This window comes from Anolis carolinensis, chromosome 3 (genome assembly GCF_035594765.1).
Source record: "Anolis carolinensis isolate JA03-04 chromosome 3, rAnoCar3.1.pri, whole genome shotgun sequence".
NCBI lineage: Eukaryota > Metazoa > Chordata > Lepidosauria > Squamata > Dactyloidae > Anolis > Anolis carolinensis.
The window spans coordinates 10,408,756-10,422,992 of record NC_085843.1 but is presented as its reverse complement, the minus strand read 5'-3'; the positions used below and the strand labels follow the sequence as shown (position 1 = coordinate 10,422,992).

General features: G+C 42.0%; 1 protein-coding gene across 16 annotated transcripts in view; it reads left to right on the top strand.

Annotated features, from left to right (window-relative positions):
* Positions 1-14,237, top strand: part of tenm4 (teneurin transmembrane protein 4) — a 1,874,213-nt gene that overhangs the window by 1,800,433 nt on the left and 59,543 nt on the right. For 13 of the 16 annotated variants that reach the window (XM_062977060.1, XM_062977059.1, XM_062977071.1 and 10 more), the window contains 3 exons: positions 1,110-1,253; positions 2,767-3,016; positions 10,483-10,503. In XM_062977060.1, coding sequence (XP_062833130.1) covers positions 1,110-1,253; positions 2,767-3,016; positions 10,483-10,503 — 415 coding nt within the window. The remainder of the gene's footprint in view (positions 1-1,109; positions 1,254-2,766; positions 3,017-10,482; positions 10,504-14,237) is intronic. The other 3 variants (XM_062977065.1, XM_062977063.1, XM_062977073.1) reach the window with 1 other exon arrangement.

Genomic DNA, 14,237 nt, shown 5'->3' with positions numbered 1-14,237 from the left:
AAGAGGAGTATGGATTAAAACACCCTTGGAGTACAGTACATCCCCTTATCCACATGTTCCAGGACTTTACCTGGGTATGCAAACCCTATGGTGAACCCTGTTGCATAAGCAAATCATATCAGTAGAAGCACACCATGAAGTCACACCACACAACCTAGGAAATGCATAAAGATGACATCTCCATAGGCATCATTAGGTCCTCCAACATGACTCCACGGTCAGCTTCCAACTGAATCATACTACTGAATCACCTAGAGCAGTGGTTCTCAACCAGTGGGTCCCCAGGTATTTTGGCCTACAACTCCCAGAAATCCCAGCCAGTTTACCAGCTGTTAGGATTCCTAGGAGTTGAAGGCCAAAACATCTGGGGACCCACAGGTTGAGAACCAGTGACCTAGAGGTATAGAAATGATAGAAAATGCCTTGAGAAGACAAATCTTGGATACCGGTCCCACAAGTACAGGAAACACACTGTACAGGGGATGGATATATTCAAGAATTAGTTAAATATTCAACAGTTGGTCAAAGAAATTGGTTCTCAAGTGTCAGGCAGCTTCTGCATTCATGAAAGTCTTCCCAGTTCAGGACCTTGTCTCAAATACTCTTCAAAAACTGCAGTTTTCAAAACCTTTCCCAGCAGGAAGGCAATTGCTAAATTGCTTGTTGCTTCCTGAAAGAATAAAATCAGTGAAGAATTACATCCTTAATTTTGATCTGCCCCTTTCTGTCCTGCTTCAGTGGACCTCTCTGGCCAGTAAAAAAAAAAAAATGCATAAGGGAGCAAAATGCAAAGTGAAAGACCTTGAATATTCCAAGGCTAATAAACATGTCCCTGATCCAGCAATTTTTAAATAATTAGCACATTTGTTCAACATCTATTACTGCACTGACCTTTTTTTAAATGCACAGTAGCCTTTAAAGAGGAAGGCTCTGTATGGACGTGAGAGTGTTTTAAATAAGGATCAGTTCTAGCCTGCAGAAATGCCCTTATGCCCAAAGTAGGCACCCAATTAGAAGTCCCCGCTTGTGCTGAGTGTGCACTTCTGATGTGATTAAGTTGCCATTTTCTTTTCTCTTCCTTCCCATTTGTGCTTCCCCTTTACTCCCAGTTTCAGTCGGCTATGAATACGAATCGTGTCCTGACTTGATCCTGTGGGAGAAGCGGACTGCGGTGCTTCAAGGTTATGAAATCGACGCATCCAAACTCGGAGGGTGGTCTTTGGACAAGCACCACGCTCTCAACATCCAGAGCGGTGCGTCAGCTTTCTGTAAAGGCTTCTTCCCGCTTTCTCTCTTCTCCTGGTTTGTAGTAGCAAAAAATAGAACGAGTCTGACACAGTTGCACAATGCATAGGAGCTCTTCCGCCATTAATAATTCAACCCAAATGGGAGGGGAAAGCACACCCGTGCACGTAGATTGCTAACAAATTATTTATTGTAACCTACATATTGTGCCAACATTTTTTTAAATGTAAATCTATGAAGCTGGGGAAAAATCACCCACTCAGAATCTCCTGCCAGCATTTATTTTTGGCAGAGCTAGTTCTCAATACAGCCATTTTTGAATAAATTTGAAAGTGCAGGTATACCTCAGTTAACAAAGTACCATGCGTATCCATCTTTATGGCCTCATCTACACTGCCGTATAATGCAGTTTGAAACTGCATTATATGGCCAGTGTAGATTCATATAATGCAGTTCAAGGCAGTTAAATTGCATTATATGGATCTACATTGCATGTAGATTGGATGGTAGTATATATGGGTTCTAAGTCAACCTCATGTATAAGTCGATGGCAGATTTTTGGGCCAAAATTGAAATGACTCACACATCACTGGAAAGTTATTCCTACTCGATATTCAAAAGGATTCTACTTAGAGAAAAGAATGGTTCCTCTTCTGATAAAACGTACAGTGCAGTTTAAATAATAAACATAATAATAATAATATTACAGTAACAGAACCTTTGGGACTGCTGTTTTTTTACAGCACTTGGTCCTTCTAGACTGCCCAAAACTTGTCTATCTTCCTTATATCGTCACTTGTCCAAGATTAGGTCGTACTATAGTGCTGTCTATTAATTTCTAGTATTCCCTTATGACAAGGCGCAATTTTTTTAGAGTTTAGTTCAGACTTCAGTAAAATGTGGCTTGGTTTAATATGGGAGTTCCAACTCTCAATTTTGCCAAACTCCTGGACTGAAATCTTCCAGGAGTGAGAATTTAGCTTTTAATGGAATTGTTGCAAGCCCATTCCCTGCATAGTTCAATATCCTTTGTGACAGAATCCCTACCCAAATTGGCCTTTGTCCCTCACTTTGCTTTTGTATTCTCGAAAGTCTTACCTGGATTTGGTACTGGTGCCTCAAAGTGATCCTTATTATGGTAAATACTTAGGTATTTTGATAAATAGGTTCAATATGGTAAATCTTCACCCATCAGACATAGTTATGGAGTTACATATTCTTACAAGTTGAATCTATCTAATGCAGAAATAAAAAATTCCATTTGCTGCCGCCCATCCACTTCTGCCTTTAGGGAAAGGGGGCAAGTCACACATCCAGTACCCTCTCTCTTCATAGCCTCAAAAACCTATTTTTCTAATCCACTTTCTGTTATTTTTCTGCTTGTTTGCTTGAATTGAATGGCTTGTGTGCCATTTGTGTGGCCTCTGGAGGGCTTAGCGGTAGGAAATATTGGCCCTTGGAATTTCCCCCAAATTGAAATGGCCCCTATTTTTTATTTATTCTCCTATTCTTGCTCTCCAGGCATCCTGCATAAAGGGAATGGGGAAAACCAGTTCATCTCTCAGCAACCACCGGTCATAGGGAGCATCATGGGAAATGGACGGAGGAGAAGCATCTCCTGCCCAAGTTGCAATGGCCTTGCGGACGGCAACAAGCTCCTGGCTCCTGTTGCCCTGACCTGTGGATCAGATGGAAGCATTTATGTCGGAGACTTCAACTACATCCGAAGAATCTTTCCTTCTGGAAACGTCACCAACATACTGGAATTAAGGTGTGCCAGGCTGCCCTGTGAAATCTAGGACCTTTTAAAACTAAACCTCTATAGAACCACAGTACTTAAGGGAATCTCTCTCCGCCGCATTTCTCTCTCTCTCTATATATATATATGTGTGTGTGTGTGTGTGTGTGTGTGTGTGTGTGTGTGTGTGTTATTCCTGCCCAAGATTTGAAGTATGTTTGATGGGCCACTTCTGGGAATTATGTTATGGGAGGACACGAGAAAGGGCTTTCAGAATAATACATAATAACAATACAGTAGAGTCTCGCTTATCCATCATTCGCTTATCCAACGTTCTGGATTATCCAACGCATTTTTGTAGTCAATGTTTTCAATACATCATGATATTTTGGTGCTAAATTTGTAAATACAGTAATTACCACGTAGCATTACAGCCTATTGAACTACTTTTTCTGTCAAATTTGTTGTATAATATGATGTTTTGGTGATTAATTTGTAAAATCATAACCTAATTTGGTGTTTAATAGGTTTCTCCTTAATCTCTCCTTATTATCCAACATATTCACTTATCCAACGTTCTGTCGGCCCGTTTATGTTGGATAAATGAGACTACTGTAATTTAAAAGTACAGAAAATAAATAATTTATCAAGTAAAAACCACACAACTGCTTAAAATAATTTAAAATTATGTAATTGGTCTGAATGTATAGCCTGGGTAAAATCAGTTAGACCCAGTTAAGAAAAATCTTGAGTTTCGATGAGTTGCTGAAATAATATTACAATTAGTCCTCCACATTCACCACGGTCAAAAGCCCCACTACTTGTTATGTGAGAAAACACCTCTATGAATCTCTAGATCTTCCAGTATGACTTTTTGGCAAACGTATGCTGCAAGTTGCCCTAATAATTGCACTAGATGATCTACTAATGCTTAGAAAACTATTCATGCTAGGGATGTCTAGATTCTTCACCACAACTCAATTGACAACTTCAGTAGAAGTTCTTTATAGAGTTGCACCAGAGGATCTAGAAATTCCTTGAAAGAACACATTAATAAAAGCCACAGATAATAACATCTGCATAAGTTGAACCCACAAAGGTGGAGGACTGATTGTAATGTTCTTGCCAATCGAGCCTTAAGAGGAGAGCATAGCCCAGCTGGAAGGCAGGAAGACCTGGCAATCTGTTCAAATGGTGAGTTGCTGATCCTGAAAGCTTTCGAAAGTGGCAAATCCTTCTTTTTAAGCCAGAAAGAGGACAACCCAAGGACTCTGGAAAGGCCAGCGATTACAGAAAGCCCTGAGGGACTTTCATGGGACCACATCTGGCCCTTCCTTGAAGTGAAGCAAGGAGAAGGGATGGGTCTAATAAGTTAAATATACCCTTTGCAGTTTATCTTTCATGTATGCTGAAAATTAACAGGCAACCCTCAGGAAAGATGTAATCTTGGACAATGTATAGAAGGTATTCAGGACATTAGAGGGTCATTCATAACTAGGACACGATGATTTATATCTCCAAACTATTCATGAAGTTGCACTCTTCCAAACTGTCTTAGTGACTCCTTGTAGAATACAAGTAAAATGGAAGAAACCAGAAAATTCCACTCTGTAGAAAAACAGTTCAGGGAATATTCAGGATTTATTTTGCAGCCAGAAATCTACTATTTTGCAGTGGTGTCATTAGAGTTGGTGTCACCCAGCTTGGTAACTCATAGTGTCACCCCATGGAACTTCTCCTGCCCTCGACCAGACCACAATATTGTTGATGTAATACTGAAATATTTGATAAAAGCAGTAACTATCCTTTTTCCAAAAAAAAGCAGAACATGCTTTCTAGTACAGGCACATGATTAGAAGTGTCACTGTAATTGGGAAATAATGACAACTCAGACCAAAGCACATAAGTAGTAAAAGGTTCAAAAATGGAAATTAGCATAAATGTTTAGTCTTGTCGGCATATTCATATAGCACATGTAAGCTGGGTTTATGAAAGATGTATTTGTGGTTATATCTGACTAAAGGGATATTTTTTTATTTTAAAAATAATCTATTTTTGATTAAACATTGTACAAACGTTTTATGGATTGTCATTTTGGTGTCACCACTTCTGATGGTATCACCCAGTGTGCTTCACAACCAACGAACCCCTCTAGTAATGCCACAATCCATGTGGCTGTTCTAGAAAACATGCTGGATCCCATTGCTACTAATTTGTAAAAATAAATAAGATCAAGGATGGTCCATTAGTTAGTGCAGGTATGGGCAAACTTCGGCCCTCCAGGTGTTTTGGACTTCAACTCCAACAATTTCTAACAGCTGGTGTGATTCTAAGGTTATCTTTTAACAGAAGTCAGCCATGGAATCATACAAGACCTCTAGAAAGGTGTTCTCTCAGGTTAAAAAATATGGTCCATTTTGTGTAATCTCCCTAAAACAGAATGGGAAAGAGGGAATCAAAAAGCTCAGCAAAACAGATCAAGAGAGACGGATTTATCAGCTACTGGAAAAGATGGAGTTGAGTCTGCAATATACCTGAGCCAGGGGTCTGCCTTGGAGCTCCTGGAGAAGATCCTTCAGTGTCTTCTCTCCCTCCCCAGCAACAAAGTGTCAATTTCTTTTGGAAAAGTTTCCTAGGCTCCTTCTTCAGAGAGGGTCTTGCTGGGAACTCACTTTTCCAGCAGTACTTGTATGAGGCGGGCATTGAAAAGTCTCTGAATTTCTCTCGGAGCATGATGGGAGTTGAAGTTTTTCTCTCTGTGTGTTTCTCAGCCAATAAAAGGCTTTGATTGGCTGAGAATGGACACAATTTGTGACTACAATTCGCAGAACCCTCTCTTGTGGTTTGTCTTATTTTTAAAAATGTCATGGTAAAAAATCAAAACAATTCTTAAAAATCAGTAGGTTGGTGAATTGTTCTGAAACTTAGCAGACCTGCAGTTGTAAATGGAGTCTAAAACTGAGGTAGGTTTCATGCAGATAGACCTTTAAATGGCTGAGGATTGAGCCTTTACATTTTCCCATTGTAGCCAATGGACCGAATCATTGCTGAATAAAAATGGCAACAGTCCTCCCAGTTCGAATAACTGCCCAGTAAACAGAATGAGGGGTTAGCCAAAATGGACCCCGAAATGGCATGCCTTTTGTCTGAATTGCACAAGACTACTGACAGTATACTTTGCAAGCAAAAGGACTTGAGTTTAGCCTCTCGTATTGTAAGGTTGGTAAGGCTGAGTAAGACCCTCCATCTGCGAGCCTGAAAAGCCATGCCACTCAAAGTAGACAATGGCAGCATTGGATGGCTCAATTAGCTCAATCAGTATAAGAAACACACACATACACTTCCCTCTACCCTGAAAAGAGCAACCGTAGTTCAGCCAACAAAGAAACTATAAAGTCACTCCAGTGTGAAAGCAGCCTCAGCCATTTCTGCTGCTTTTATGCTTAATTTCCAGTGATCAAGAGGCGATAAAAGGCCCACAGGCTGTGTGCCTGGCTGGCCTTGGCTAACAGCCATCCAGGGAAACGGTGGCTTTGGGGGGCACAGACGGCTTTTATCTGCACCTTTTGCAAAGTACATTCCCTTGGAGATGAATGCCATTCAGTGTGGTTTCTTTATTGGAGTGCGGGGGTCTGCCTTCCAGAGGAAATGGCAGCTGTAAAACGGGGATTTCAAAAAAGATTGCAGCAGGGAAAGGTTTGTAACTTTCGGCCAGGAATACTGAAAGCAGCCTAAACATTGGTTTGGCTCTCTCCAGTGGCCACTTTGCGAGTCTCGCACAGTGAAACATGAAACGACGTTTGTTGCCCGCAACTCTGCAGCTGTTAAATTCCCTTTCTATATAATAGAAGCTCACTGACCAGTGGAACAAACAGTTTTTTGTTTTATCACAAACACAAACGCCAGTTCACATCACAGATCCCATCGAGCTGGTCTGTCTCCTTCTCTGGCCTTAGCCCAAATTTGGCTTCTAACATAGAGAAAGCGGGTCATCCTAAAGCAGTGCCACACATGCTAAAAGTTAGGGCATAGATGGAGACAGGAAAAGATGTGAAAGCAGCTTACCCATTGGTTTGGTGCTCTTCTGGCATTTAGTTTAACCTTCCAGCATGCTGTAATGTACAGCTAAAGCACTCCTAAAGGAAGGCCATCCCATCTCTGTTCAAATACCTCCAGAGATGAATAGTCTACCACCCCGAGGCAATCAATTACACAGCTGAACAGTTCTTGCAGATAAAAAATGTCTTAATGTTTAGGTGAGATATCCTTTTCTTGACTAATGAACACTTTGACTTGTGTCCTAGTCTCTAAGCACCAGGAAAGAAGCTTGCTCCATGTTCTACATAACATCCCTTCAGGTATTTAAAGATAGGACTCATGTCAACTCCCCATCTTCTCTTCTCCAAGTTAAACATATTCAGAGTTGTCCAAACCATTCCTCGCGCCTTTGATTGCCTTGGCCACCCTCCTCTGGATCCCTTCCAGCTTGTTGTCATCCTTCTTGAATGTTGGTAACCAAAACTGGATACTAATCAAGCTGTTGTGGAGATGAGGAAACTGTGGCCTCAAGTCACAAGTGACCCATAGACCACACTTTTTAGGACCCTACCATTGCCTAGAAGCTCTTCAATCTATATATATAAATGAGTGATGGCATCACGGCAACCAACAAAACAACAAAACTACAGGCCCCCCAACCTCGAAATTTGACAACACAACCCATCATCCACGCCTCTAGGTTGATACAACAAAAAGAAAAGAAAAGTAAAGTCTTAATTTAGAGGGAAAGGAATAATTGTTTTTATCCAATTGCTGCCAGTTAGAGGACTAATCTCTGCCCACTTGGTCTCCTAGCAACCCACTCAGCCCAGGGGACAGGCCGGGTTAGGCCTCACTTAGGCCTCTTCCACAGATTATCTGATTTGCACTGGATTATATGGCAGTGTAGACTCAAGGCCCTTCCACACAGCTATATAACCCATTTATAATGGACCTAATGCCAGGGGAAAACTTTTACCTTTTACCTTAACTACCACCAATTCCTCAATACTTTATTTCCCATACCACCAGACTTCGCCACAGCAACGTGTGGCCGGGCACAGCTAGTTGCCTCCTAAATTTTTAAACGACAACTTTGCCTAAAAACCATGCCAAAACACCTTGAAAGGAATGAAAATTACTCTCCCATATTAATCGGAACCCCACCTCCATACCCACTCTTTTATTGGCTATGTCTGCCAAAATAACAACTAATTTGCTATCTACAGAAGGCCAGGGAGATCCCGTTGCCATGGAGGTGCTCATCCCCAAATAATTTGCACACAGATAGATTGGTCATGATCCTCCCGCATAAAAATAGGCATGTTTGACTAGCTAGTCCTCTTTCTTTAATGTATGATATCAAATGTGGGGTACAAATCTAATGAAAATAGCAAAATGAGGATGGGAAGTTGGGGTAGGTCTTCCTTCAAAGTCCTCGATCTTACGCTCCCATCTCCACCAGCCATGTAATGCAGTTTCAAACTGGTATTGAAGAAAGTGATTTCACTGTGCAGATGATGAAATCCTGGAACAAAGGAAATCCTGGAACAAGTTTGAGGTCCCATGATGATTACACAAACCACAGAGCACTCATGCGCATTAAGGGCTTTCTTTTGCACACTTTTGTAGAAGTTTGTTGTTAAATTGTCGGCAGTGTAGATGGGGCAGTTAAATTGTACTATATGAATCTACACTGACAATGTAATACAGTTTCAAACTGCATTATATGGCAATGTTTAATTGGGTTCCAGAGAAGAGAAGGAGCAGGAAGATAGGAGGCATCAAGCTTAAAAAAAACCCAAAGGGTCGCATTCCGGAGGGCAGCTTTGACAGAAGCAGGGGAAAATCAGAAGGATTTGGGAAGGAAGGAGAAGCATTTTTATTTATTTATTTATTTAATGCATTTATATTCCGCTATTCTCACCCCAAAGGGGACTGGGGTGGATCACAGAACACATATATAGCAAACATTTAATGATGATTATAACAGTAACAAGACAGACAACAGATAGAGATATATAGGCTTTCCCGTCTTTCGGCATCTTTGGAGGCTGTGCTCGATTCCAGTCACCAGGTGGTGCTGTCGCTCCATCTCCTTGCCGAAAGCTTTCTTTGCTCGTAAACTTCCTCCTTTTTTGTGATCGAAACACCGAGCCTAAATAAATACCTCCCCGCTTTTAATGCGGTTCCTATTTATCTACTCACATTTGTTTTTAAACTGCTAGGTTGGCAGAAGTTGGGCTAAAGATCAGGAGCTCACCCTGACACGGGCTTTGAACTGTCAACCTTTTGGTTGGCAAGATTACTGTAGCTTGGTGATTAACCTGTGCTAAAGCCCGGCCCATGGTTAGTATACTTTCTGTGGTTAGTATGAAGGAAGCCCCACAAATATACACAAGCACACCTCCTTCAGAATGGTAGGGGCACGGTACTTTCTTTTTCTAGGGCCGGGCTGTGGCGCAGCTGGCTAGTAACCAGCTGCAATAAATCACTACTGACCAAGAGGTCATGAGTTCGGGTTAAGCCCCTGACCATTAAATAGCCCGGCTTGCTGTTGACCTATGCAGCCGCGAAAGACAGTTGCATCTGTCAATTGGGGAAATTTAGGTACGCTTTATGCAGGAGGCTAATTTAACTAATTTACAACATCATAAAACTGCCAGCAAAACGCGAGGAAAGGAATGAGGAAGTACAGCCACTAGTGGACAGTGAAGCAACAGCTCCCCCTGTGGCCGGAATCGTGAAGCTGGAAAAAAATGTTAAATGCCTCTGTGTCTGTCTATATATGTTGTTTGTCTGTTGGCATTGAATGTTTGCCATATATGTGTTCATTGTAATCCGCCCTGAGTCCCCTTCGGGGTGAGAAGGGCGGAATATAAATACTGTAAATAAATAAATAAAGGAGAGAAGAAAGCCATTACCTAGCCAAACCACAATTAATGCACTTGGCTAAGGAGGGTTGCTCTTACCACCAGAATCAAAGTGAAGGCAAGAGAACCAGGGTAGGACTGAGGAATGGCACCCCTAAATTTAGTAACAAAAACTGAGCTAAATTATTTTCCCACCTCCATCTCCATAAGTACATGAGGAAGGGGATGCATATCATCCAACAGAAACAGAAGTAAGCGGAGCATCGAATGCCATATTGGCTGTACCATTCCGCACTTCCCAGGTAACTCTAAAAGCTGCCAAGCAATTACTTTCTTGTTGATGGGTAGCCGCGTACAAGTCAGCTTACTGACAAGTAATCTCCATTATGAAATGTATCAGTGTCATTCCTTGCTAAATCTTTATTTATTATTGCCTTGTTGAGTGCAGTTGTTACTGTCAAGTGTTCCATCTTCTAATAATACTTGGAGTTCACCCACTAACCCTCTTTTTTTTCTCTCCTCCTCCTTTTCTCTCTCGTCCTCCTCCTTTCCTCTTCTCTTCCCTCTGCGCTCCTGTTCTTCTGTCAGAAATAAAGATTTCAGACATAGGTAAGCCAGCAAGTGGAGAATTGTCACTCTCTCTCCTTGTCTTTCCAGCATGCTCTCTCTTTTTTTAAAAAAAAAAAAATGCCTGGTCTCTTGAGCCATTTGTGATGATTAATTTTTTTCCTTTGATTATTTAAAAAGTACCTAAAATTGCATAGCGCACTGCAGAAATTACAAGCCTTCCCCACATACTTGCAACCTATCAGATAGAGGTGGTTTTAATTAAGGGCTTGTCCTTGCGGGATGCTTTGTGCACTTCGGTGGCATTTTGTGCATTTATTTGAGTTGTCACAAGGGATCTGGCTGTCTCTTCCCTTAATGAAGCATTTTGTCGGAAGGAAAATTTCAATTTGCCAGAGCACAGAATTTTGTGTTTAGTGCAGGCGTTCGTGCGATTCTTTGTGAGACATGTGTGCTCATTTTGTCCTATGTAGAAAGACCTAAAATACATTAGCTGGAATCCAATATAGAGCTTACATCTCCATAAGTGAACTTACACCTGGAGGAGTGTGCAGTTTCCCAATCTTTGTATTCAGTGAGAAACTGTCGAGATGTTGTTATGTGTGGGAGCCAGGAAAGTGACCAATGAACACTGGAACTTTGCACATTGGAATCAATGTGCATTGGGACTGATGTGCAGTGGGTGATAAAACACACCAGTCACTCCCAATATCCATCCAGACAATGGCCAATGTATACTGGAAGAGCCCAAGCCCCTCCAGAGGAACAGTGGAAATGATCTTCAGTGCACAACAGCTCCAAGAAAAAATGCAGGGAACAAAACCAACCTCTGTACATGGCATTCATTGACCTCAAAAAGGCATTCGACACAGTGAATCACAGTACTCTCTGGACCATCCTGCAAGAAATTGGATGCCCTGACAAATTTGTGAACATCCTGTGGCTCCTCCATGATGACAATAGTCTTGGGCAGCTGTGACTCCCAAAGTAACCCATTTAAGGTGGAATCAGGTGTCAAATAGGGATATGTTATTGCCCCAACCTTATTCTCCTTCATCATTATGATACTGCACCTTGTTGATGGGAAGCTTCCCAAAGCCATGGAAATCATCTGTTGGACAGATGGTGAGCTATTTCACCTCAGCAGACTGAAAGCCAAAACCAAGATCACAACAATATCTGTTATAGAATGCCAATATGCTGATGATAATGTGGTCTGTGCTCATCCAGAAGAAGACCTACAAGCCACTCTAAACACCTTTGTAGAGGCATACAAAAAGCTCGGCCTCTCACTGAACATCAAGAAAAACAAAGTGTTCTTTCAGCAAAAGGCACCAGCCAATCCCTCTGCAATGCCAGGAATACAGCTTAATGGTGTCACATTAGAAAACGTTGACCATTTCCGCTACCTTGGCAGACACCTCTCCACAAAAGTCAAAATTTGTAGAAACATAAAAAAAACTTTGCCTCACTGAACATCGAGAAAATCAAAGTGCTCTTTCAGCAAAAGGCACCATCTAATCCCTCTGCAATGCCAGAAATAAAGATTAATGGTGTAATGTTGGACTATTTCCGCTACGTTGGTAGCCATCTCTCCACAAAAATCAACATCGATACTGCAGCATTCTTCCAGATGAAGCAGAGAGTGTTTGAGGATTGGGACATTTGTAGGCAGACCAAGATGTTTATTTATAAAGCTATTCTTCTCCCAATCCTGTTCTACACCTGTGAAACGTGGACCATCTACAAATGTCACACTCAACTCCTGGAACAATTTTCCAGTTGCCTCTGGAAAATCCTGCAAATCTCTTGCGAAGACAGACGGACAAGCATCAGCATCTGGAAGAAACAAATACCACCAGCATTAAAGCAATGATCCTCCACCATCAACTCTGCTGGACTGGCCACGTTGTCCAAATGCCTGATCACCGTCTCCCAAAAGCAGTTACTCTACTTTCAACTCAAGAATGGAAAACGGAAGGTTGGTTGACAGGAAAGGAGATTTAAAGTTGGGCTTAAAGCCAGCCTTAAAAACTGTGGCATAGACACTGAAAACTGGGAAGGCTTGGCCCTTGAGTGCTCTAACTGGAGGTCAGCTGTTACCAATAGTGCTGTGGAATTTGAAGAGGCATGAATAGAGGGCAAAAGGGAGAAATGTGCCAAGAGGAAGGCACGCCAAGCCAACTCTGACCGGGACCGCCTTCCATCTGGAAACTGTGGAAGAACATGCGGGTCAATAATAGGGCTCCACAGTTACCTACGGATCCACCGCCAACGCTTGGAAGGCCATTCTACTGGGACACAAATTATCACCAATGATGATGACCCCATCATTAAAGTTGCAGGAACCCTCTCCAGTTTTAACTCCGGCAACTCTCTTACCTAGTTTGAAGCGAGTACTAAAAGTGCCTTGAACATCCTGCGGCAAACAAGGTGCTGGGGAATGTCAGCCCGTGGTTATTAATGCCTCCCCAGCCCATCTCCGGTGATTATGAGCAGCTCAGCAGCTGAGTGACATTCAGCCTCGCCTCGCCGAAGACAGCAGCAAACCCTGGGGCCTGATAAAAATGGATGGTGGATTCCCACAGGGCGCCTCCCCCGACGCCCCGCCACCTCCAAAGTGGATGCCACTTGCTCAAGTTGAGTGACGGGCAAGTAAATGAAATAATACCCTGCCAGTTTGCTGTCATTGGGAAGGAATACAGATGGGGCCCAAACTGCCAGGCTGGAGTCGTTGAAGGTCAAAGTATTTTATTTAGCAAGAATCAGTGTCATTTTGTGCAGATGGAATCTGTGCCGGCTTTAATAGGGTAAATCACAGGGGATGTTCTGGGATAAATCAGCAATGCTTGCTTTCCCCCTGCCCCTGCTTTCTGGTCCAGCCCCCCACCCCCCACGCTCCATTAAGGAAGTGTTAATTGAAATAAAGAATTTAGCATGCAGGGTATTTTGTTTAATGTTTTCAGGATGGAGAAATGTGGGGTAATTAAAAGAAGAGTGAATGAAAAATGAGACTAGGTAAAATGACTTTTTCTGGCAATATGCATGACATGAACTACAATTAGGAAGAGGAATGAGCAGAGTGGGACACGGGGTGGAAAAGTGATTCTCAAACCCCGTTGCAAGAGGGAAGTTTAATGGGATTTTGAAAACTGAGGTCTCATCTGCACTGCCAAATAATCTATTCTGAATCCAGATTATCTACTTTGACCTGGATTATATGGCCATGAACACTCTAATAATCTAGATTCAGAAACTTAATTAAGTGGCAGTGTAGATCCAACCTGAAGGTATTATTTTGGTTGAGCCACAGAACCCAAGCTTCTCATTGCAGTGTTGCTTCCTCCTTCTGTTTAGTTGTTGTTGTAGCCCAAAAGTGGCAAGTAAGAGAATCAAAATAGGGAGGGTTGTTTTTTTTTTACATTATTTTTTTCATTCACTCCATTTATATCCTGTCTTTCTTCCAATGAATTCAAAGCAATATGCATAATTCACCCTTCTAGCTGCTCTTCGACTCTACCTCTTTGCCTGTGTTGGTTTATGGTGGCCATGATGGCCCAGCTGGATGACCATTTAGCCCCAGAAGTTAACTTAAAGTTGGATAGAGCAGTTACTGGGAACAGACTCTACACAGAGAAAAAGACCTAAATCCCTACACACTATGGACAACAACCCATTGTATCGCTGTCTGCACACAATGGACGGCACGCCACTGTCCCAAAATATCTTGGTTTATCTTTAGAGTCCTTCCCAAAATGAGGATCAGAAGTGATTTC